Source organism: Strongylocentrotus purpuratus, unplaced genomic scaffold (assembly GCF_000002235.5).
Source record: "Strongylocentrotus purpuratus isolate Spur 01 unplaced genomic scaffold, Spur_5.0 spur5_scaffold_15, whole genome shotgun sequence".
Lineage (NCBI taxonomy): Eukaryota > Metazoa > Echinodermata > Echinoidea > Camarodonta > Strongylocentrotidae > Strongylocentrotus > Strongylocentrotus purpuratus.
The window spans coordinates 33,429,765-33,453,567 of NW_022145600.1; the positions used below are offsets into that span (position 1 = coordinate 33,429,765).

At 39.0% G+C, this 23,803-nt stretch overlaps 3 protein-coding genes across 3 annotated transcripts in view; 1 reads left to right on the top strand and 2 right to left on the bottom strand.

Annotated features, from left to right (window-relative positions):
- Positions 1–325: 325 nt before the first annotated feature.
- LOC100889628 (proline-rich receptor-like protein kinase PERK2) lies at positions 326–7,305 on the bottom strand. The gene is made up of 5 exons (XM_003728694.3): positions 7,301–7,305; positions 5,637–5,748; positions 3,327–3,487; positions 1,694–1,969; positions 326–713 (listed from the first exon to the last, which is right to left on the bottom strand). The coding sequence occupies exons 2-5, from the start codon at positions 5,692–5,694 to the stop codon at positions 519–521; spliced, it is 690 nt and encodes a 229-aa protein (XP_003728742.1). The 5' UTR covers positions 5,695–5,748; positions 7,301–7,305; the 3' UTR covers positions 326–518.
- On the bottom strand, positions 7,247–11,179 carry LOC100889871 (putative protein TPRXL). The gene is made up of 2 exons (XM_030986081.1): positions 10,378–11,179; positions 7,247–8,006 (listed from the first exon to the last, which is right to left on the bottom strand). Exons 1-2 carry the CDS (start codon positions 10,455–10,457, stop codon positions 7,247–7,249), a joined length of 840 nt encoding a protein of 279 aa, XP_030841941.1. The 5' UTR covers positions 10,458–11,179.
- Positions 11,180–13,869: 2,690 nt separating this feature from the next.
- Positions 13,870–23,803, top strand: part of LOC587536 (RRP12-like protein) — a 33,414-nt gene continuing 23,480 nt past the window's right edge. The window contains exon 1 of the mRNA XM_030986254.1: positions 13,870–13,934. The gene's annotated coding sequence lies outside the window, so the exon portion shown is untranslated. The remainder of the gene's footprint in view (positions 13,935–23,803) is intronic.

The following is a 23,803-nucleotide window of genomic DNA, read 5'->3' on the forward strand; positions in this document are numbered from 1 at the left end:
AAAAAAAATAAAATTGTGGGCCATGTGGGGTCAACTGGAGAACACCCCTTCACACAAGTAACCCTTAATGCTGATCCTGACCTTAAATATAAACATATCTCAGTGCAATCCTAACCCTAAAATAACATTATCCCTAATCCTAATCCTAAACCTATCACTCGATGTAACCCTATCCATAAACTTAACCCTCAACCTAACCCTTCCCTAACCTTTACCCTAACCCTAACTTAAAGCCCTACTGCACTACTTATAGCTACTTGCTACCTCTATTTAGCAAACAATGCCTAATTGGTGCCTGTTGGTCCCCCATGATCCCCTTTTTCTTATCTTAATTGAGAGCTGATTTGATGAGATAACCACCTGTCAATGATCTTGCAGGGAGGTCTAATCCCCCCTGGCCAAACTAGTGCAGATTGGCTTTAAGCTTAATATGCATGATATAGTATTCTGCAATTAAGCCCCCCCCCCTCTCCCATCCATTTGCATAAGGCCTCTGTATTAAAGTGTTGACCCCTAACCTATGACATGAACACCTCTTCGTTGACCTCGTCGGCACCCATGCGTTTGTAGTGGAAGTTATCAAAGGCCAGAAGCTCTCCAGGTCTAGCTACGGAACTACTCCGACGTCTGCAGATGATGACCGTCACGATGACACCCCCAAGGATGCCCACTACAAAGGCTCCTACTACTCCTCCGATGAGTATCTTGTTACTCTAAAAGGTATAAATGATATAAATGATATAGATATAGATCTTGGCTGTGATTTGTTCTATTTACATGTCATTGATTGTTGTCATGAACATTTTCTAGAATATATTTAAGTTAGTATTGTATGTTGGGAGCCAGGGGAGTACAAATAATACAAATAATTCCTCTGGAGATTAAATTACGTTACATTGTTATGTTATTTATGTTATTTATAGTGATTTGTTCATGATATATGTTAATGTATTAATTGTTATATTTTATACTAATGTAAGTCATAAAACAATTTTTATGCCTTCCTTTTATTTGTTTTATTTATTTATTTATTTTATTCGTGCATGACAATAAAGAAATGCAATTTAAAAACAGTAATTAAAACTAATACAGGTAACGAAGCAAACAATACATGGATAAAAATCTAATATTCATAATATACTAACTAATAATGAATACATAACGATTAATGTCCACTTACTGGCATAGTGTCAAGGAAATTGACCATACTTTTCTTTTAAATAGCTACCGGTATTGCTTTATTCAATAATTCTAATTGATATATATATATACAATTATATACTTAATATGAATAAACCATGAATTACTTCATTAACACAAGCCGAATAGAAGGAAGGTTGTTTGTTTCACATGATATACATGTAGTAAGCTATCTTTCTTTTACTCAATTTTGTTTGATAAAACTTGCTCTTGATATATAACAGGCAATTTACATAAATCTTAACAAATATTTCACAGTTAAAGTTAGAATTATTTTCACAATTTGATTTCAGTTGATCATATCTGAATCAATAGCAAAGTCAAAGTACTGTTGTTTGCAGTTTCATGAGAAATATCATTTATTGCATAAATTTGATTAGACTATCACCATGATACTAAAGAGAATCAACCTCTTAAACATACATTTTTATACAAAACCATTATCACAGAAAACTACTCCTACTTAAAAAACTGTGACAAGACATTCACTTACGTGTTTAGCTGTTGCTTTAGGAGCGGAAGACGTTTTGGGGGCGCCTGTGGATGGAGGGGTAGCCGTGTGTGGAGGGGTAGCAGTCGGTGGGGGCGTAGCCGTCGGTGGTGGCGTAGCCGTCGGTGGTGGGGTAGCTGCTGAGGAAGACATAGCTGCTGTGGACGAATTTGTCACTGCCGAGGAATTTGGAGTCATTGACGAAGGAGCTGGTGTGGATGGAGGGGCAGGTGTGTTGCAGTTTGTGGACCCACAGCAGCGCACAGTCATATTGGTACCCTGAGAGTTGACATAACAAAATGAATGAAAGAAAGAAAGAGTGGTGGTTAGTTTTACCCGAGTGCTAAGAAAGCATAAATGCTTGTTAGTAAGCAACCAGAGGACCGAGGGCTTTAGGTCCTCTCCGAGAGACCTGGTAATGAGGATTTATGCCTTTATACCAAAGGGCACTAGCGCATCGCCTTGGTTTCGAACCCGGGTCGCTGGATTACGAGACCACTACTCTACCAACTGACTAGAAAGAGTTAAGATCCATGACAAATGCATCTTTAGTCACAATATATACATGTAAATAATGTATACATACATATACATTTACAGAGTGCATATTTGTTCACTGACTTCTCTGTGAATATGAGGAACACATACACTATAACTAGAGTGTTAATATTGAGAAATAGTCAAAATCAGTGGATACTAATATATAAGTATCAAGTGCGTATTTGGAAAGATATCAATTCTACAATACATATTATTCCTTTTTTTTATATTTTTTATAAATGTAATGCTTCCTGGGAGATCTTATTTACTGGGTGTAAGCCACAAATATGTTTAAACTATATTATTCCTTGTGGAGCAAAAATCTTCCAAACTTCATCACAAAATAAGATTAAAGGTAATACAAAGTTTTGGGAAATTTTGAAAATTGGGTGGATAGTGATTCTTTACAGTTTTTATATATTTTGATGCCCCTGTGGATGTATTATAAGCACTAGAAAATTTAGCCCCTAAAACACTTCTGATTTCGAGAAAATTTGAATACAAAAATTTACCGGTGCTCCCGGTAAATTTTGATGAATTTCAAATAGCGCCTACGGCCGTACAATGGTAGCTGCGACCATGAAAATCGCAGAACATGTAGTTGTGATATATAATTTCCAAACGGGAATAGGCAATCAGTCGGTTTTAGTCAAGAAACATTGTTTTATAGCTTAATTAATATCTTGACCTGGAGAGGGAGCTATACAACATAAAGATTGTATTATTTACAATTTCATAACTTTAGACTCGATTTCAACCGCGACAACGATCACTGAATATTGTAGGATCGCATATGCTTCCAATATGTTCATTTGAACCAATTTCATGACCCCATATCAAAACTTTGTAATACCTTTAAGTAACCGGTAGTTTTCTATCAATTCATATCTTTACTTCGCGTTTAAGAATAAAAAAATTTCTCTACAATATATTTGTTACTTTACAATTCTAGACCAAATTTTGACTTTTAGATTTTATTTGTCAAAAAAATATTTGTGATGCGATACAAAAATTTGAATGGTAAATATTGCCTTCAACACTAAAATTATTACACCAAGGCCTTTTTTCTTTTTCTCTTTTTTTCTTCTTCATGTACCTTTTGCTCGAACGATCCTTCCCTCAATGCACCATCCTGATGACAGTAACTCTGCAGCGTCTCATTACCACAGTAGTATGCTGTGGCGTTATCACCTTCCATGGTATCAGTGATGGTCAGACACATATTAGACAAGTCTCCACACGGTGTCTCAATTGCGTCTGCGAAAGGGAATGGAAATTCATCACTATATTTTGAAATTCATTTATATTCACTCAATTTCTAGCTACTCTGGTATACAAGTATAATAATTGCATCTACATTCTAATAATGGCTGTAAACTGTCTAACGATTGAGCTCAACATTACACTCATGAGTTTTATGTAACACCTGCAGTGTCGATTAGTATCCAGAGATAAAATTCACAGATTCAACAGATAAATGTTAAATTTAGTGTTTAATTGACCTGCAGCAATTACAGATTCTAAAATATTAAAAGTAGAAGGCAGTTCAAATCGTATTTCAAGGTTTGGGAGTTTAATGTTCTAGACAGGTATCTGAACAACAATAAGTGAAGTGAAAACAAAACATGAAAAAAGTAATGTGGTAAGGGTACTTGTGTGTCCTGGAAATGATATTTTGTATCTTATATCAAGGTATCTATTATCTTCTCCTAGCTTAGAGGTTGATTCCAACATTATTCCACACATCTCTATTCTCTGCCACCCTATAGTACACTCTTGCAGTGTCATTCCATTCCATGTCTTAATGTCCCCCTCATACTAATAGTTCTTGGTTTCCCTTTTGGTCTGGTACCTTCAAATTTTCCTTCCAATAAATCTTTAAAGAGACTCTGATGTATTTCAATCGACCAAAGTTGTTTACCTTTCTTTCTTTAACCTTTCATATCAGGATATTTAGTTTAAGCCCTGTCATATGCAGTATTTCTCTGTTTAATAGTTTTCATATCTTTCCATGAGATTCTCATCATTTTCCTCTACACCCAATTTTCAAATGATGTAATTTTCTTTTACAAACTCTTTATTAATCTCCATGTTTCTGCTTCATGCAACAGAACAGACCAGACAGAACCATTTCCATATCATTTCATATCAATTCCTTTCATAGCAAAAGCGCTCCTCACAATTTCTGTAAATTTGGCAGTTTAACGCTACGCGTACCGCCTTGACCGGACTGTGCGGTATCTGTGCAGTTCTGTGTGTAGAGAGGTCGGGCTGTATTCATTATTTCTTGGGGGTGCATAAATTGCTCTAATTATACGTACGCGTGTAATGCGCAAGTTTATTGTGACGGCACTAAACCCATCCCACTCATTGTTCCCCTATTTTCATAATGGTACTGACCCAATGAAATGTAGTGCAGTGCGCTCGTACGCGCTGCGCTGCGTGTGTACATGTACTGTACTGCATGTTCAGTTATAAGTGTATGCATAGCATTACGTACATGCATACAGGGCTAGCTGGCACAAAACCCTGGGTCGGGCTTCTAAAATGGGACATGAAGCATGATTTGACATGAAAATTGACGGAGCTAAAAATGAATCAATCAAAATGAAATTTATATGTATGAAAAGCTTACGTATCATATGTCATTGTCTGTGATTGAGGATTTACAAATTTGACGCAAAACGCGTTGCTGCAAAGTTAAAGATTGGTTTATTGAAAGGCAATCGAGCACAGTGCGACCGATCCATTGACATTGTGTATGAGAGAGTAATTTTTTTTAAATGGATTGTAAAGTTCAACGTCAAAGTGACGGAGGTTTTTTTTCAAGTAAGGGCATGGTTTTACATGGAATGTAAAGGAAATGTTTCCTTCTTCTCGTATCTCGATTGAGGATATTATTCTCAATTTCGATTTTTAATGGTAAAGAAAAGTGTAAAAAGATGTCGAGAATTTTACCATATGTCATGTAATATAAAATGCGCGCGGGTCAGTTGATCTCCCAAAAGGAGCGCGAAGGAATTGATATGTAAGTTCAATTTTCACTTTTGGTGGTTAATAGCTCTCTCGGAAGCATGTTACAGGCATTAAAAATGAGTATAGTATGGCTGCTTCTATGTTACATTCTAGATAATCACTGCATTTCATATCAACTACGAAACATAGGAGTGTTATTAATGCTTTGACAGAGTTAATCCTGCAGTTCCTGCTCCCCCACTCTCTCTCTCTCTTTCTCTCTCTCTCTTTCTCCCTCCCACTCTCTCTCTCTCTCTCTCTCCCCCCTCTCCCCCCCTCTCTCTCTCCCCCCCTCTCTCTCTCTCTCTCTCTCTCTCTCTCTATGCAGACAAAACTATATGTACTCTTCAATGAGCCAAGGACTATATCCCTGAATGCTGATCATCCATACCTGTAGCAGTGCCAACAAAACAACTGTCCACTTTAGAGTAGTTTACATTTTCTCTCATGATAAATGAGTCTATTGTGTTACACAAACCACCAACACAGCATTGCCATTGCGTCTGCAAAGGTAAAACAAATAGGAAAGGAACCTTCATTTATAAGTAAATACTAGAGTATTGACTCTTCACTTATTCTTATACAAAGATTGTAATACTGGCATACATGTACGTTAAGGCCATTAAAAAAAATATACATGTTTAGCGTCCCCACCCGCTTCCTTTTTGGGGGGCCGCCTCCTATTTGTTTTGGGGTTTTTTGTTGAAATTTTTTGATTTTTTTTTTTTTTTTTTTTAAGAAAAAAAACTATGAAAAACACTGCTAAAATGGATCTATTTCTGATTTAAAAAAATAAAAATAAAAAATGTCGGCGGCCATCTTGAAAAATAGCCCAAATGACAGGAAAAATGTACTGAGCGGCCATTTTGAAAGAAAAAAAAAGGGGCCTCCTCCTTCCTGTTTTTCCAAAAAACAGGACGCTAAACATGTTTTTTTTTTAAATTTGGCCTAATGCATAAAGATAAAGTTTCATTTACTTCCCCAAAATGCATCGTCAACACTGACATCACTATGTTCTACTGACAATACCAAAGAGACCAATTAAATCCCCCTCCCCCTCTCCCTCTCCCCTTTAAATATCTACAATGTAGCTTTTATATTGTAAGTAAAATTGACTACTGCCCTTAAACTACATGAGACACTCAACTTACATTGCTTTTTGAGTGCACACTGACATTTTTGCCAGTCAGTTGACTATTATAGTCTCCTAACAAATAACTTTCTCATCTTTATCTAAGGCGAGAGTTTTTTATTTGAACTTGAGATATATCTCAAAATACATAAAGTAATCTTTCGATTATTTATATTTCTTTATTTCTTTATATTTCTATTTCTTATTTTTGATTTTGTCTGTTTTAAAAGTACTAATTTGTTATGTAAAGTGCATTGAGCAATATTTTATTGGCTAAATTGCGCTACAGTGGGTGTATATAAAAAAAAAAAAAATTATGTACATGTATTTATGTAACTACTTTATGTTAGTAATACAAGCCCAAAACAAAATAGAGAAATGGAAAAAACTGATCACCTTTAATTCTATTGAACCGAGGTATCCCCAAATACTGCTTTGTATAGTGTTAACCTAATGATTGTTGAATTCTCTACTTCCTGTTTGCTTAATACACGGGCCACTCTATTCCTATGAAGGCAATGGCTTAAAGGTATAGACCAGTTTTGGAAATACCCCCCTCTCAAAAAATGAAATGGAAGCTCTTATTACCAATCATGTGAAAGAATATGTTTTTACTAATACGTGAGGATACAAATTTTGCCGGGAAACCGCCTACTATTGTCGAATTGATATATTTGGTAAATTATCATATCATATCGATCTGGCCTGGATAGATATCGCATATGCACTTCAACATTGAACATTTGGGCATACATTTCTGTTTTTTGCAAATTTAGGTTGAACTATTGCCATCTAAACCTCTGAAGGCAATATTTAAACAATATTGAATGGATATTTTGCACCCAAACCCTTGAACCGCAATTTTACCACTACTGGTCTATATCTTTAACAGTGACGTTTGCAAGGATGAATTGAATACGTACCTGATTCTCTGTGCTGCCATTAAAGCCAACATCATTACAAGGCGAGTCTGGGACTGGACATGAGAAGGAAACAGTCATGTTGTCTCTGGAACCATTTTGGTAGGTCTTTGTGACAACACATCCGATCAGACTGCCATCTCCTGCAGAAGTGGTAGATGTGGTTGCTGGAGGTGCAGTTGTTGTTCCATTTGTTGCTCCATCTGTTGCCCCTGGAGTTCCTCCTGGAGTTGCTCGTGAAGTCGTGGCTGCTGATGATGGACCCGGGGTCATTGGAGCAGATACATTAGTCAATGGTGGAGGAGTTGTAGAGGTTTCATTGACACTTGAATTAGAATTTCCTGATGGTGCCTCAGGGCTTGCAGATGCAGATGTTGGCGAAGGAGTTGTGCTGTTGTCAGGAGTTGTTTCATTGCCAGGAGTGGTGCTTGATGAAGGAGTTGTACTGTTGCCAGAAGAAGAAGCGTTGTTGCCGGAAGGAGTTGTTACGTTATCAGCAGAAGCGGTGCTCGGTGGTGTTGTCTGGTTACTTGACTGAGATGTTGCTGGTTGCCCTGTGCCGTTGACGCCTGTTGCAGGAGATGGTGGCTGTTGAGTTGTTGGAGGTGAACATTGTTGTAAGACGATAGACTTGGTACTTGCCACACGCAGTTCTCCATTCACAATGTCTACACTGCCCTTGTAGCAAGAGAACTCACCTTCCACCAAGCTATTTGGAAACAAAAACCATACAAGACATGTAAACAGCATGAAATTAAACAAACAAATGTGACTATTAATACAAATGAAGAATATGCGAGTATATACTGATTTTGTTTTGTAAAGTTTTATTTTTCATCGGATAGGATCTTTAAAAAATTCAGCCCTTCAATTATGATTATTCTGAGATGTGGCAATACATGAGAAAAACATGGCAAAAGTGTCTACAAGTATTGAATCCAATGACCATGTAAAGCGCTTAGAGACATCGTAGATGTATTACCGGTAAGCCCTATATGAAAGTGGAATATTATGATTATTATTACAGAGAGAGTGAAACCAGGAACTACAAGTGTATTTTACAAATGTATTCGATTTCAAAAGGTGCTTATCCCACTTGATAAGGAAATGCTGATAATTTATCATGTCATTACTGTGAAACCTATACTGCATTCTCCAGGGTTTGGAGTGAGACAGGGAGTACAACATATTTAGTCTAGAAGGAACTCTGTAAGACTTTAACATACATGATACAATTGTTGTGTAATGTAATGTTATTCACCCTTTATAATTATAACATTCACCCTTTGTAATTGAATTGACTATGTCATCTCAAGCGACTGATCTATTCCGCTTTATATAACTTTGTTCACTATTTGGGTGTTTTTTTATAGTTTATTTAATTTGAAATCTTATTCTTCGTCGTCAATTTGAAAATCTTCATTATTATCTGGATTTCTTTTTTCCACTGTTCTTTGCAATTACGGTAAACAACTCCTTCATTTTATCAATTGAAAAAAGGTTTAGTATTTAGTAACACTGGAAAATTGTCAATGGCATACATGTACATGTACTCAACCAACAAATTATGACAAAGAAATGAAAATAGATTTATTGCAATAATCACAGTTCATATGTCTTTTTTGTATAGGGACATTACATGTTCTGTCTCACATGCACATAGATCATTTAATAATTCATGGTCAATTGGTAGAAAGTTATAGGATAAAACTGGCAGATTAGGCACAAAAAAAAACATGTTTAGGGTCCTCCCTTTTTTTCTTTTGTTTTTCTTCATATTAATGGCCGCTCGTCATATTTTTTAAGACGTCAGGCGAAGCTATTTTTCAAGATGGCTGCCAGCTAAGCTTTAATATTTTGTTTAATTTTGGTTCATGGCAGAAAAAGGATCATTTCATAATTCCTCAATTAAAAACAAAAACAAACAAAAAGCAGGCAGTCTCAAAAACAGAAGCGGGTTGGACGCTTAACATGATTTTTTTTAAATTTCGCATTATGAGACCTATTTTTCTCCTCAATAAATAGACATGATTCAGATTAATTATTACCGCGCCCTGAAGAGTAAATCCTGCACAACTGAATTACCATTTATTTTATCATCTCCATAATTACATGTAGGTCCGAAACATATCACACATCCAACAAAAAAAATTCATAAAACAGATTTAGAGTTTACTATAATTATGTGACATAAAATATTGCATTAAACTTTAGCTTTCACGTTATTTCAGTAAAAATAACAATGACCTGGGGGGTGTTTCAAAAAGCTGTTCATAAATTACGCATGACTTTACGAACGACTTGAATATGGAAAGCCAAATGGGATGCTCAATCCTTCTTAAATGCATCAACTAAAGTTGATGCAGCATTTCACATTCTCTCTCTCTCCCCCCCCCCCCCCTCTTCTCTTCTATTTTTCTTTTTCTTTACACCAAATACCATTTTCCCCTATATACATATAACTTTCTTCTTTCTCTGTTTTTCTCTGTTTTGTTGTTTTTCTCATTCCAGTTTGCTTTTTTCCTCTCGATCCCTTTGTATATATTTTCATCCTCTCCTTTTCAAATTTCAAGCTATCCCTTTTGTAAATATTTCCCCCATATTTAATCATGTGTAGTTTTGATAACTTTGAAACATTTTTAAAAGTGAAACATTGATGGATTATGTTATATGGGGACCTTGCTCTTACAAGCCCAGCTTTTCTAAGGTCTCCACTTTCTTTCATTTGGATTATATATGGACTTAAAATTGCACTTAAATTGTTTTTTCTTATGCTGTTTTTTGTTCTATTAATATTATATGTAAAAATGTTGCGAAAGAAAGAAATAAAATGAACCTTGAACCTTGAACATTCTTATTATAACAAACATTTTTTAATCCAAAGTATATATTTTGCCATCATTTAATTGAGGTTATTGGAAATATAGTCACACTTTGTTAAAACATCTGGAAAAACTTTGGGCATCCTATCTAGCACTTGATATATAAGTCGTTCGTAAAGTCATGCATAACTTACGAACAGCTTTATGAAACACCCCCCATCTATTTGATTACAGTTTACTACAGTTTACTATACTTACAATGGCCGATTCATTATCATCCAGCAAAAGAGAACGAAAGTACACAAACTTGTGACTCTCCATTGTTGAGCTGACGGCATATTGATATATGAAGTTCAACTCAAAAGTGAAACAATCCACGATTTTTCCAACCAAAATTTAGAAACATACACATACAGGTTACAGTGCATAAAATATCTTGCCCCTTCTCAGACTCAGAATTGGCAAAATGGCAGTGCTCCAAGTCTATGCTCTTTTGCTTCCGAATAATACAAGTTGCAGATCCGGATCCAGGAAGCTAACTTCGACAAAAATCCTATCGTTTAAATCTAAATAATCTTGCCCCTTCTCGATCTCAGGCTCAGTTGTCAGTGCTCCAACTCCAAGTCTATGCAGTATGATCTTTTGCTTCCGACTAATTACAAGTTGCAGATCCGATCCAGGAAGCTATTAAACTTCAACAAGAATCCCAACGTATTTTGTTGATATCTCGACAAAGTTGCAGATTATAATATTTACGACATCAGCTTTATACACGTGACGTAGTACACAGAATAGAAAGGTCGACAGTATTCATGATCACTACCGTGGCTGTGGAATGAGTCACTGTAAACTAAGTATGCACACAAAATCCATTCCGTACTACTACTGTACTGTACAAGGCGCGCGTTCCCAACTCGTGACTATGTACACTGTACATAGGCATTCAGCGACCATCAGCGTGGCCTTCAGTAGCAAAATTTTCCGGGGAATTCCCAAACCGCCGCGGCGCCAAAAGAAGACTACGCGAGTATCGACCTACCAGTGTGTGGCAGCCGGGTGAAGTGATGGAAGGGGTGTTACCCCCCCCCCCTCCTCCTCACTCAAAACCAGGGAGTGAGTAACCATGAACCTAATACATGGAGTAACTATCTGATCAAACAGATATATCTCCTATTTAGCCCTTCATCTCGATATTCCACCATTTTTTAAAGGTGTCGAAGTCGAGTGGTTTGAACACTTTTTATGTGTGTGTTTTAGAGGAACCCCCCCCCCCCTTGGTGTTTAAAAAAAAAAAAAAATGATTTAAAAAGAAAAAAATTGTGGTGATGGGTGACCCAAAAAGCTGACCTTACCCCACCCCCCAACGAAACGAAATATCGATCGGCCAAAAATCTGACTGCTAAGAAAGCATAATTATGCTTGAAAGAAGGCAACCAGGGGACCGACGCACAGTGGGCCAGGGGGGAACCAAAGTGCGCCAAAACTCATTTTTGGTGATTTTTTTTTCTTCAACTTTTTTCTTGCTCAGTTGAAAGGTAACACATTGAGGAATACCTCAGTAAAATATTTAATTCCGGTATGCACAAGGGTATAAATTTACTCCTTCAAACAGCAAAATCCTACATATTCACAGTTTTAGTGCAAAAGTGACTTATTTTATAAATCTTTCAATTTAACATGTAGTTTTTAAATTATTGATATGAAATTGCTCTCACATATTCCTGATAGTTCATTTTGTTGCATGGATGGGGTAAAATTGATAGAAACACAATCTTCATGATATAATATAGGGTAATTCACTGAAAAATGGACTAATTATCCACGTTTTTTATAAATGCTAAGAAAATGTTTAGATCTCCTAAGAGTTCCGCTTCAATTTTAATACCACCATTTTTTCTGATGTCTAAGCTTTAAGTTGATACCAAATTTGGCTGCCCGATCATGCCCGTTGTTATGTTAGAGCCGATTTCCCTTGCCACATTGCCCCGAAAAATGTGTTTTTTTTAGGTCCGCGGCTGAATCATGAAGGATTCGCGGTCATAAATCACGGGGCGTGGGGGCGCGTGACACACGTTCTGACACCGTGGACCAAAATAAACACATTTTTCGGTGCAATGTTGATGATGATGATTTTTATTCGACAAGCTTCCAACATACAACAATATATAATAACAACAGATCAGAAATAAGTCAGCTTGAACAGGATAACCCACGAAAGCTCGAGAGCATATTTCCAGTGGGGTCCCCATGTCTGTATAGAGACATGTATAAAATTAATAACTTAAACTAGTAATAAAAGTTTACAGACATATAAGAAAAATAAAAGAAGTACTTATTAAAGATAATAATAATAACAACATTAAACTGATGATAGAAATGATAATAAGTACAAGAAGAAAAGGAAGATTAAGGAGATGAAGAAAAAGAGGCGGAGGAAAAAGAGGAAAATAACGATGTATTTGTAGAATTTCTTTAACGTACGAAAACATATACAAAATGAAAAAGTATGAACCGGCAGAAGAATACAAATTTCAATCATAATGTTACAAGGCTCTAACATAATAACGGGCAGAATCGGGCAGCCAAATTTGGTATCAACTTAAAGCTTAGACATCAGAGAAAATGACATCAGAGATAATGTTGATAATACAATTTAAGCGGAAATCCCTGGCAATCCAAACATTTCCTCTGGATTTATAAAAGATAAATCCCCCCAAAATGAGTTTTGGCGCACTTTGGTTCCTCCCTGGCCCACTGTGCGACGGCTTTAAGTCCTCTCCGATAATGAGGAGCAATATTACCAGCGGGCACTATATATCGCATCGACTTGGTTTAGATCCCGGGATCTCCCGATTACAAGACCACTGCTATACCTCTGACAGGCGCGGATCCAGGATTTCTGGCGGGGGGGGGGGGGGGGGGCAAATTTGAAATCAATTTGATTTTTTTTTTTTGCTCCCGAATATTTGAAAATCGCCATCACGCCTCCACGCTATAATATGGCAGTACCGGTCAAATTGTAAGGAAAGTAAGCACCAACTTTTAAAATTTTTTTTTAATCTAGTTAGAGATAATAAATAATGTTGATGAATGATTTGGTAAAATTTGTTTTACTCGTACTCTTCAATCATCAAACTATCTTTAACGGTAAAATCAATAATGATCATTTTAGCTTTGAAAGCAAAACACGTCAAAGCCTTCAGAGTGGGAGTAAGGGGTAAAGTGATTTCCTTTTATTTCAGGGGAGGGGAGTCCTGATACGAAAATACAAAACAACAATTTTAATAGAGATTTGGTTTGAAAAAAAGATTCTTGATCACTTATGTTTAACCTCGGGACGGCCGAGATGATAATCTTAGGTAATTTAATCACTATTATTGTATAATTGTTACCATGATGATGATGATGATGATGATTATTATTATTATTATTATAATTATTACTATTATTATCATTATTATGGTTGGTGTTGTTATCATCATTATTATCATCATCATCTTCATCATCAACATTATCATTCATGATCTTCTTCTCTTTCTTCTTCTTCTCTTCTTCTTCCTTCTTCCTCTTTCTTCTTCTTCTTATTTATTCCCCTTCTTCTTGTTTGATAGTTTTTACTTGTTGCCTTATTGTTTTTATAATCTATTATTACAAAGAGATCGTGATATAAAGCATATAAGAAACTGGCAAACATGCCAGAAATGCCCCAATTTTCCTTTTTTATTTCTGTGCGCGCATTAGCAATACCGTACTTTTAAATGGCCGTAAACACGTGTGTGTGAACTTTGAAGGCAAGAGAGGAACTTTCTGATAAGGTAAGTCGAATTCCTTTGTTAATTATAGAAAATAAATTACATTTTTAATGACATCAATGGTAAGTTAATAATAAGAATTTTGATAAAAGCATTTTAAATATCTTGTCTCGTCTTGTTACATTGATTCATCGTTTTCAATCATGTCCAAAGTTTACACCGTGCTGATCGCGCAGCTCAGCTGACGCGGCCGCGGATCCCAGATGTGTGCTCGCCCGGAAATCTCGGCCAGTGCTATCTATCTGTGTCCGTAGGTAGCCCTAGCCCGGAAGAGGTCCTAGAAATAGTAGAAGACAAAAATGATGCAACAACTGGACGCTCTCTTCTAAGTTCTAGGAAACTTAAACCTACTGTTGCCTTAATTAGCACCTATTTTTGCCTGCATGAGCCATGAAGAGTGATGTTATAGTAGGGAGGCCAATGCCCAAATCTAACTTTTTAATTACTAATTTGTTTATAATAAAACTAAGATTAAAAGAAAGCATTTACCTTCACTAAGAAAATTTTTGGATATCCAAGCAAGCTGATACGACTGTTACAAGCACTGTATGATCAATCCCAGAGTACGGTCAGAGTAAATGGAGAGCTGACAGAGTGGTTCAAGACAACCGTAGGAGTCAGGCAGGGGTGTGCCATCTCCCCACAACTTTTCAACATACTCCTCGAGCTAGTTATGACCATGGCAATGGAGGAAGTCCAAATAGGAGCTAAAATTCAAGGAACCTGCATAAACAACTTACGTTTTGCAGACGACATCGTCTTGATAGCCGAGACTCCAGAGGAACTGCAGACACTGGTTGATAAAGTCTACAAGGCAAGCTGTGACCTTGGTCTCAAGGTGAACATAGCAAAGACAGAAGTGCAAGCTATTAGCAAAAGCAAGTGCAACCTCAACATTGACATAGCCAACGACAGACTAAAACAGGTGGAAGATTTTGTGTACCTGGGAGGGAAAATAGCAGAAAACGGCTCAAGTACAAGTGACATTAAGAATCGTATCAGGAAAGCAGGGGCAGCTTTCCAAAGGCTAAATGACATTTGGACATCAAAAAGCATTAGTAGCCACACGAAGATGCAACTGTACCAATCACTCATCCTCTCTATACTGCTTTATGGGGCGGAATCCTGGACAGTTAAAAAAGAAGATAGCAACAGACTTCAAGTGTTTGAAATGGCATGCCTTCGTCGCATAATGGGGGTGACAAGACTAGATAAGATCCGTAACACACACATCAAAGAATCCCTCAACCTCGATCAAGATGTTATGGACAAAGTCTCCACTAAAAGACTCAAATATTTCGGCCACGTCCTAAGAATGAAACCTACAAGATACCCCAAAATTGCCGTGGAAGGAAAGGTCACAGGAAATCGACCCAGAGGCCGTCCACCCAAAAGATGGCTTGACTGCATCTCAGAGGACTGCAAAGCAAGATCCATACCAAGGCTGACAGATGCATCAAGACTGGCTGCGGACAGAAAAACTTGGCATACCATCACCATATAGAAGCCATCACGAGGCCCCCGGCCTGCGTGGACGGCATAAGTCAAGTCAAGTAAGTCAAGAAAATTCACCCATCTGCCGACTCCAGAAGTTCCATCAAATAGGAGATATCCAGCTTTTAAGAACTCCCTTCCTTCTACGGCTGGCCGTCCGTAAGAGCCTTGAAACAATCAATTTCATGGTCCCAAATATTACGTCGAGAATTAGACAGGCCCGAGGGAATGGGCGTGTCATCATGGTCATTGCCCGGACAACAAGTTCAAAACTTCGCGCGAAAGTACATTCATCATCACCGGCTAGCCTTGAATTAGTCGCACACACCGACACAGTACTACAGGCCGTCCAGGTACGGTAATTGCATGCAAGCCGCAATCGAGCCATGCTAGCCATGCCATGGCATGGAGGGTCAAAACTTAAAACATAATGAGAGAAAGCTCGAAAGCTACTCATTGTAAATTAAGAAAATTATTGAAATAAATAAATAGGCCTACCTTAGTTTGTATTCCAATTATTTCCTCATGAGTGAAGATCAATTTGACACTATCAACGATCGATAAATCCAACTTGCACAGAACTTTGCAGCAAACACAATACGGAATCAAACATAGTCAATAGGACTGCACGCATTGATAGACGTGTACTGACGGAGATATTTCTCTCCCTCTCTCTCTCTCTCTCTCTCTCTCTCACTAACCATATGATGATATCATACACTAAAACACACACGTTAAACCATGGCATTCATTACACTTCTCAATTGGAGTATAGACTGCTCACGTAGACTTTTTTTTTTTTACTGAAATGTCTTTTTTTACACTTTCATACATTACTGCACGACACTGGTGTCTGGTGCTGAGAAAAGGGTACTATGTGTGAGACTACGTCAAATTTGTTTTGCGCGCGATGAGACCGGACCTCATACATATTCATATTATGATGTCGCAAGACTTCTATTTTGGGCTGGAACAATGACGTATCTGTTCACAGTTTTGCTCCCCAATTTGAGATGGCTCTAGCTATGGGTCTCAAACCAACGCAAGATTGACAAAAACATCGTACTCTATCTACCTTCGTATGTGCAGTTTGTAAAAATCTGCAATTAAAAAGATATAATCGTTTTTCGTTATATTTTCTAGTTGTTAAAAGTGACATTTGTGCACAACTGATATGTTAATCTCTATCAAAAGTTCTTTGATATTAAATTGATTCCATATTTTTAGGCTCTACCTTCAGTCATTGAGAAGGATTTTAGTGAGCTAACCTCATCGCCCTCTAGAACCCTTCTAGTTTCTCATATGTGCGCGCCAAGGTCGTCTGCTAACATAACTATTGGATCTAAAAACGTCAAAATCTGCAAGATCGTCAACAAATGGTGAAAGACCGTTACAGATCCGTGATTATAGGTATGTTGTGGAGTGTGTAATTGTGTATTTGTTATACATTTTATTCCATAGATATTTGTTTTCTTTTTTTTCCCCATTTTTTTTCTTCTGGTAATTTTCTGACTTGGACGACGAGCGCACAAATCGTAGGCGTAGAAGCCTTACGCCCGGGCATTGGCCTCCCTAGTTATAGGGATTGATATCGTGATAACCGATACCGATACCGATATGATCGGGAGAGGGATCGAGAGAGGAGAAAATGGACGATTGTCTGTAAGATTCCGATTGTTGTTTCTAAGGCCGTTGTCGCCTTATTAAAGGTGTTTTAACCCAATTCCTGTCTGAGATCTAATCCTTCCTGTCTGTACATAGTGAACCCCCTTATACTGGCGTAATCGGCAGGGATTTCTTTGTGCTATGGCTTTTTTGGAAATCTAAGGATTGGGTGAGAAATTAATTGACACGGTTGTTTCATGCAGTGCCAGTGTGTGACTGTTGCCCCACTTATTGTGCAGGCCTATAGGCCTACTACTAGTGCTTGTTGATTTAACAGTAGATCTAGGGTCTAGATCTAGGTCTAGACTCTACAGATAGACTAATCAAAGTTAAGGTAGCTATTAAACAAGTAGTCTAGTATTGAAGTAACATTAAAAATGAAATAGAAAAATAAATAAATACATAGGGTCTAGACTAGACTAAATAAATAAAAGTTTGATTAAAATAGTAGATTTAGAAGTCTAGACCACTCTCACTAACCATACACCATACACTAAAACACACACGTTCAATAGGTCACTAAATTAAATTTAAACTAGATCTAGACTAGTCTAGTATAATATTCAGTGCTCAATAAAAGATAAAATTAACCATGACAGACCGATCAGCATATCTCGGCAGATTTACAGCTGAGCACATAGCACACTTGTGTGAATTGAATCATATTGATACCAATGCTGTAAAGACCAAGCAAGAGCGGATCTCATGTTTATGTGATTTGCCTAAGCTGGTAGAGGATGAACCAAAAAATACAGGTGTGGGTGTGGATGACCTTTTGCGGGTCATGAAGCACCTTGAAGATTCTCATCATCATGAGACTGAGAAACTATGCAAATCCTTACTGTCTGCTGCAATCGGTAGCTCTGCACAAACTGGTCCTCCGTTAAAGGGATTACATCAGCTAAGTAACGATGATGATACGGTGTGCTACCTTAGCACTTTTGAGCGACTAGCCCTGGCAGCAAACAAGCCAAAGAGTGAATGGCCTCGGCTGTTAGAACCATATCTTACTGGAAGAGCTCAGCAGGCATTCCACGCCCTGAGTACTAGAGAACAAAACAACTATGATGATGTTGTCCTGGCCATAAAGAGAAGGTACCACCTCACTCCGGAGGCATACAGAATAAAGTTCAAAAAAGAACATAAGAAGACCAATGAAAGTTATGAAGAATTCGCTTGTCATTTACAAGATTATTTTTTGAAGTGGGTTGAGATACCCCAGGAGGCAGTAGAGATGCCTGAAGTCTCTAAAGGGCTCAATCTGGTCATGATTGACCAATTCTTAGAGAGAGTACCCGATGAAGTATTGAGGTTAAAACTAAGGGAGCTACAAGCCACATCTCTCATGGTAGTTGCGCGCAAGGCGGACGAATTAGTAATCCAGAGGGGGGCGAATGCGGGTAACACAACCCCAGGGAGTGATCCCTCCACTCCACGACGGACAGGTGCAGGCAGTAACCCCACGGGACGTAGATCCTTTAATGCTGCCTGCTACCGGTGTGGCCAGCTCGGGCACAGAATTGCCAACTGTCCGGTACCTCCGGGGGCCACAGGGTCGGGTTTCCAGGGAGGACCTCCACAGGGCTTTACTCGAGAACCGTCACCAAGGTGCAATTTCATTGCAAAGGATAGGGGTGATGCTACAATTGCAGATGTTGTTGTTCAGGGTCTAGATGACAGAGTGGTGAAGACCCAAGCCCTGCTGGACTCGGGTTCAGAGGTTTCCCTGGTCACTTTTGAATTGTGTAAGGAGTTAGGGGTAGAGGTTACTCGTGAAACTGAAGGGGTGTTAGGCATGATCAATGAAACCGCCTTAGTGCCTGATGGTTTAGCATCCCTGCAAGTGGGTCTAGGAGGCAGCACTGCGACTGAGGTCTTTCATGTGGTTGGTAGGCTCCCAGTACCTGTCCTCCTTGGTGCTGACTTTGCTGAAAAGGTGAAACTTATCATAGATTTTGGCAGTCGTAGTTATAGCACAAGTAGCAATGGGGCCAATGAGCGGCCAGTTAAGTTCTCGTTGAATGGAGGGCAGGAGATGTCACATGTTGAAGAAGAAGTCGACGTTCATCTCCAAGCTGAGGATGAGATGAAAAAACTTGATCTAACTGAAGCAGATAGACAGAAATTAGATCAGGTTTTTCAAGACTTCCCAGATGTGTTTAGTGAGGTACCTGGTCATACGAACATGGCTATTCATAGAATTGATGTAGGAGGGGCTTCTCCCATCCGCTCTCACCCGTACAAGGTGAGTCCTGAGAAAAGACAAGCTCTTGATGAAGAGTTGGATAAGCTTCTGGACATGGGGAAGATTGAGCCTTCAGATTCGGGTCATTCCATGTCAAATCACCCAATGGTTTTAACCCGACCATTTTGGATTTTGATGAAACTTAGTGTACTTGTTAAGTGTGATCTCACAGCACCAAATCCCAAATTTTAGGTCAATCGGGTGAGGGGTTTGGGAGATACGGCCCACCAAATTTTGAGATTTTTTCAAAAATGGGGGTGGCGGGCCTACATTTGAACCCTTGTATCTCGGGACCTAATGGGTCAATCTTCACAAAATTTTATTGTTGGAAAGGGGATTCAATAAGGATTCCAAATCTGCCGCCATTTTGAAGATTCGTACATGTTGGGGTACTTTGACCTCTTGACCTCAGATTTGACCTTGAAATTGACCTTGTGGATCACGTAACTTTGACAACATTTTTCATGAAATGTAATCTCTGACATGTTCACTAAAACATATAAAAGTTTCAGAGATATAATATTTTTTGTTTAGGAGCAATAATTGGGATTTGGTGCTGTGAGATCACACTCAACAAGTTCACCAAGTTTCATCAAAATCAAAAATGGTCGGGTTAAGATTTTCAGATTTTTTGGGTGATTTGACATGGAATGACCCATTCACCTTGGGCCGCTCCTGTAGTGATGGTCCCTAAGAAGAACGGGAAGTACAGGATGTGTGTCGATTACCGAAAATTGAATACAATTACAAAGATTGATGCCTTCCCCATGCCTACAGTGGATGACATTTTGAGCTCTCTGCATGGTGCCTCGGTTTTCTCGTCATTAGATCTGCGCAGTGGATACTGGCAGATGGGTGTTGCAGATGAGGATGAGGAGAAGACTGCCTTTGTTTGTCATAGGGGTCTATTCCACTTCAAGGTCCTTCCTTTTGGTGTGGTGAATGGTCCTGCCAGTTTCCAACGGTTGATGTCCAAGGTGCTTGATGGCCTGATAGGGCGAAATTGCTATGTCTACTTGGACGACATTGTGTGTTTCTCTCCGGATATTGAGCAGCACATCTCTGATCTCCAGGAGATCTTTTGTTGCTTACGACAAGCGGGTCTGACCGTAAATACTGAGAAATGTCAGTTTGCCTGCCAAGAAATGAAATATCTTGGCCATGTTGTCAGCTCAAATGGACTCAAGATGGACCCCGAGAAGGTGTCTACCATTGTTAACTATCCCCAACCTAGGTCGATCAAGGAATTAGAGAGGTTCCTTGGGATGGCCGGATGGTATCAGAAATTCATTCCTAGCTTCTCAGAGGTTGCTGCACCTCTTCATGGATTGAAGAAGAAAGGTGTTCCCTGGAATTGGACTGCTGACTGCACTCGTGCTTTTCAGGCCTTGAAGGAGAGCCTCCTCACTGAGCCAATACTAGGCTACCCTGATGAAGAATCCAGGTTTGCTGTACACACAGATGCCAGCAATGTTGGGGTCGGTGCAGTCCTGATCCAGCAGCAACCGTCTAGGACGAGAACTATCGCCTATGCGAGTCGGTCTTTGTCTGCTGCAGAAAGGAATTATAGTACTACTGAGAAGGAGTGTTTGGCTGTAGTATGGGCCCTAGAGAAATGGCGGCCATATCTGGAAGGTAGAGAGTGTCGTGTAATAACGGACCACCAGGCACTTTGCTGGTTATTTCGGAAGAAGAAGCAAAATGGGCGACTTGCTCGTTGGATTCTGAGGCTTCAGGATTTTCGGTTTCAGGTGATATACAGGCCTGGAAAGCAACATCATGTCCCGGACGCACTATCTAGGATTCCTGAGAAAGGTGTTGCCCCTTTGGTGGGAGTTGTAAACAGGGTTTTGTCGGATCGAGTCTGTGACGGACATGAAAAGGACTTATGTGCAGCCAGTGATTGCATTTCCCCGGATGATGAGTCGGTTAGTTGGGTACAATGTGATGATTGTGATAAGTGGTATCACCAGGTTTGTGTCCATATTGGTTCTCAAGAGGCGGAGGAGGTGGACAAATACTCTTGCCCATCTTGTGTTGGCAAGTCAGAGGCCACGGATGAAGTCGTTCTTCCTTTGGATTTGACAAAGGATTCTGTCCTGAGGGCACAACAGAGTGACCCAGATCTTTTGCCAATCATTCAGATCCTTGAAAAGCAAAAGAATGGTGGTGGGGAGGATCAAGGTCCTGTTCAGAAGTTTTCAGATTTCAGTTTGAAGGGAATGGTATTGTATAAGAATGAATGTGTAGTTATCCCCAAGGCACTTCAGAATGCAGTGTTAGTTGAGTGTCATTGCAAGCCAATAGCTGGGCATCTTGGGAGAAAGAAGACACTTCAAAGGTTGAAGTCGATGGGTCTCTGGTGGAGTGGTATGTCGCAGTATGTAAGAAGCTTTATTCGCAGTTGTAAGGTTTGTCTTCAAACAAAGCCTTCTTACCAGAGACGTCAAGGGAAGATGTTGTCTAGTACCTCCACGAGGCCTTGGGAAAAGGTTGGTGTAGATCTCATGGGGCCTTTGCCAAAGTCGTATGCTGGGCATGAGTATATTCTGGTGGCTGTCGACCATTTCTCAAAGTTTGTGGAGATTCTGCCTTTGAAGTCAGCTACCAGCCAGTCGGTTGCAACCACTCTAGTGAGGGAGCTGTTCTGCAGATATGGACCTCCAGGAGCCCTGCTCTCGGACAATGGCCCCCAATTCAGAGGGAAGGTTCTGCGAGCTGTCTGCACAGATTGGGGGATTGAGCAGATCTTCATCACGCCATATCACCCCCAAACGAACTGGGTCGAAAGGGTGAATCGTAACATCAAGGCCATGCTTCAAGCTTACACCGGATCTGACCATCGACAGTGGGATGTTCATCTCGCTGAACTCGCGTTTGCCCTGAACAGCAGTAGTCATGACACACTTGGTGTAGAACCATCAGTAGTTATGTTTGGACGGCGCTTGGCTTCTCCCTTGACTAACCGCCTGTAGACTGAGGGAAACAAAGACATTCCTACGCAAGAAGAAATCGCACACAATCGTCGACGCGCTGTTAGTAGCTCCAAACAATACTACGACCAGAGCCGTGATGAGTGCCGCATCACTGAAGGAAGCCAAGTCATGGTGAAGACTAAACCTCTATCAAATGCGGAAAAGAACTTCTCAGCTAAGCTAGCACCACGATGGACTGGGCCGTTTGTTGTGCAGAAAAAACTAACCCCAGTGAATTTTCTTGTGGTGAACGCTGCCAACAAGAAGATAACTCGCATTGTTCATGTGGACCAATTGAAAGGGTGCTAATTACTTCGAACATAGACTTCGCATGTTGTCAACGCTGTTAAAATTGTCGCTTATTGTAGCATATTGGATCAGGACTGGTTGAAAGTTCGCGACTCACGATTACATTGACTTACCTCTATAGCCGAGTAAGATTGCAGTTTGGTCGAGAGCGGGACTGTCACAGTTGGGCTATGGATCGCGAAACTAAATGGACGCTAAGTTTAATTGATCTGGACTCTTAATATAGATTCTAACAGACTCTTATTTCAACTTATATGTTTAATGTCAACCATTTATATTGGTGCGTGCCCATGTGCTTTAATTCTGGCTCGTGCAGAATTATGCACTCTTCAGAATTGTTGATGACTATTATAATATTAACATGTCGGATCCTTATCTTTACAGTTAAAGGATAAATACAACCGGTTGGAAATTGTTGAAAATTGGAACTGTATATAAACTTGTGATTCCCTGCGAATTTTCTGTCTTTGCATCTAGTGTTTTTACTTAGAGTTATACATGTACACTGAATTTTTGTGCACATGAAATTGTTATACAGTATGTACACAGAATTTGTGTTTCAAAAGATAAACGAAACAAAAGGACTACCAATTGAGTGTAGTTTATAATTTACACATATACAGATGTTAGTTTTGCTAACGTCCTACACTTTGGTAAACACTATATCTGACCTGACATTGGGTATAACAATATATATATATATATATTTTTATATATATTTAAATGTTTTTGCCGGACCTGCTGAACGGATTTAAATTAATAGAGGATACGAAGTATGTTTAGTTGTCATTCATCCTACACTTTAGCCATGCAGGTAGGGATAAATTACAAATTTGTCTAAGGGTTATTTCTTTTAGAAAGAAATCAAACAAAAGAGCACTCAGCTGTGCTGGTGCTGTGTTACTTCTTTTGATTTTTCTTTGAAAAGGTATTCATGGATATGTTTGAACATGTTCAGACGATAATCTGTATTGGACGTTTTTTCTTGTTGGTTTTTTTGGCATTATGTATTTTGCATCTCTGTTTTAAAGGGGGAAAAGCTATCCTTTGGGGTGCGGTGTTCGTTATTCTTACAGTGTACATTTTTTGAGTACTGATGGTATCTTGCGCAGACAAGCGAACTGGGTGTATAGATTTACCCTGAACTCAACATAGAAAGAGTCGATAGCGATCACAGCAAATTA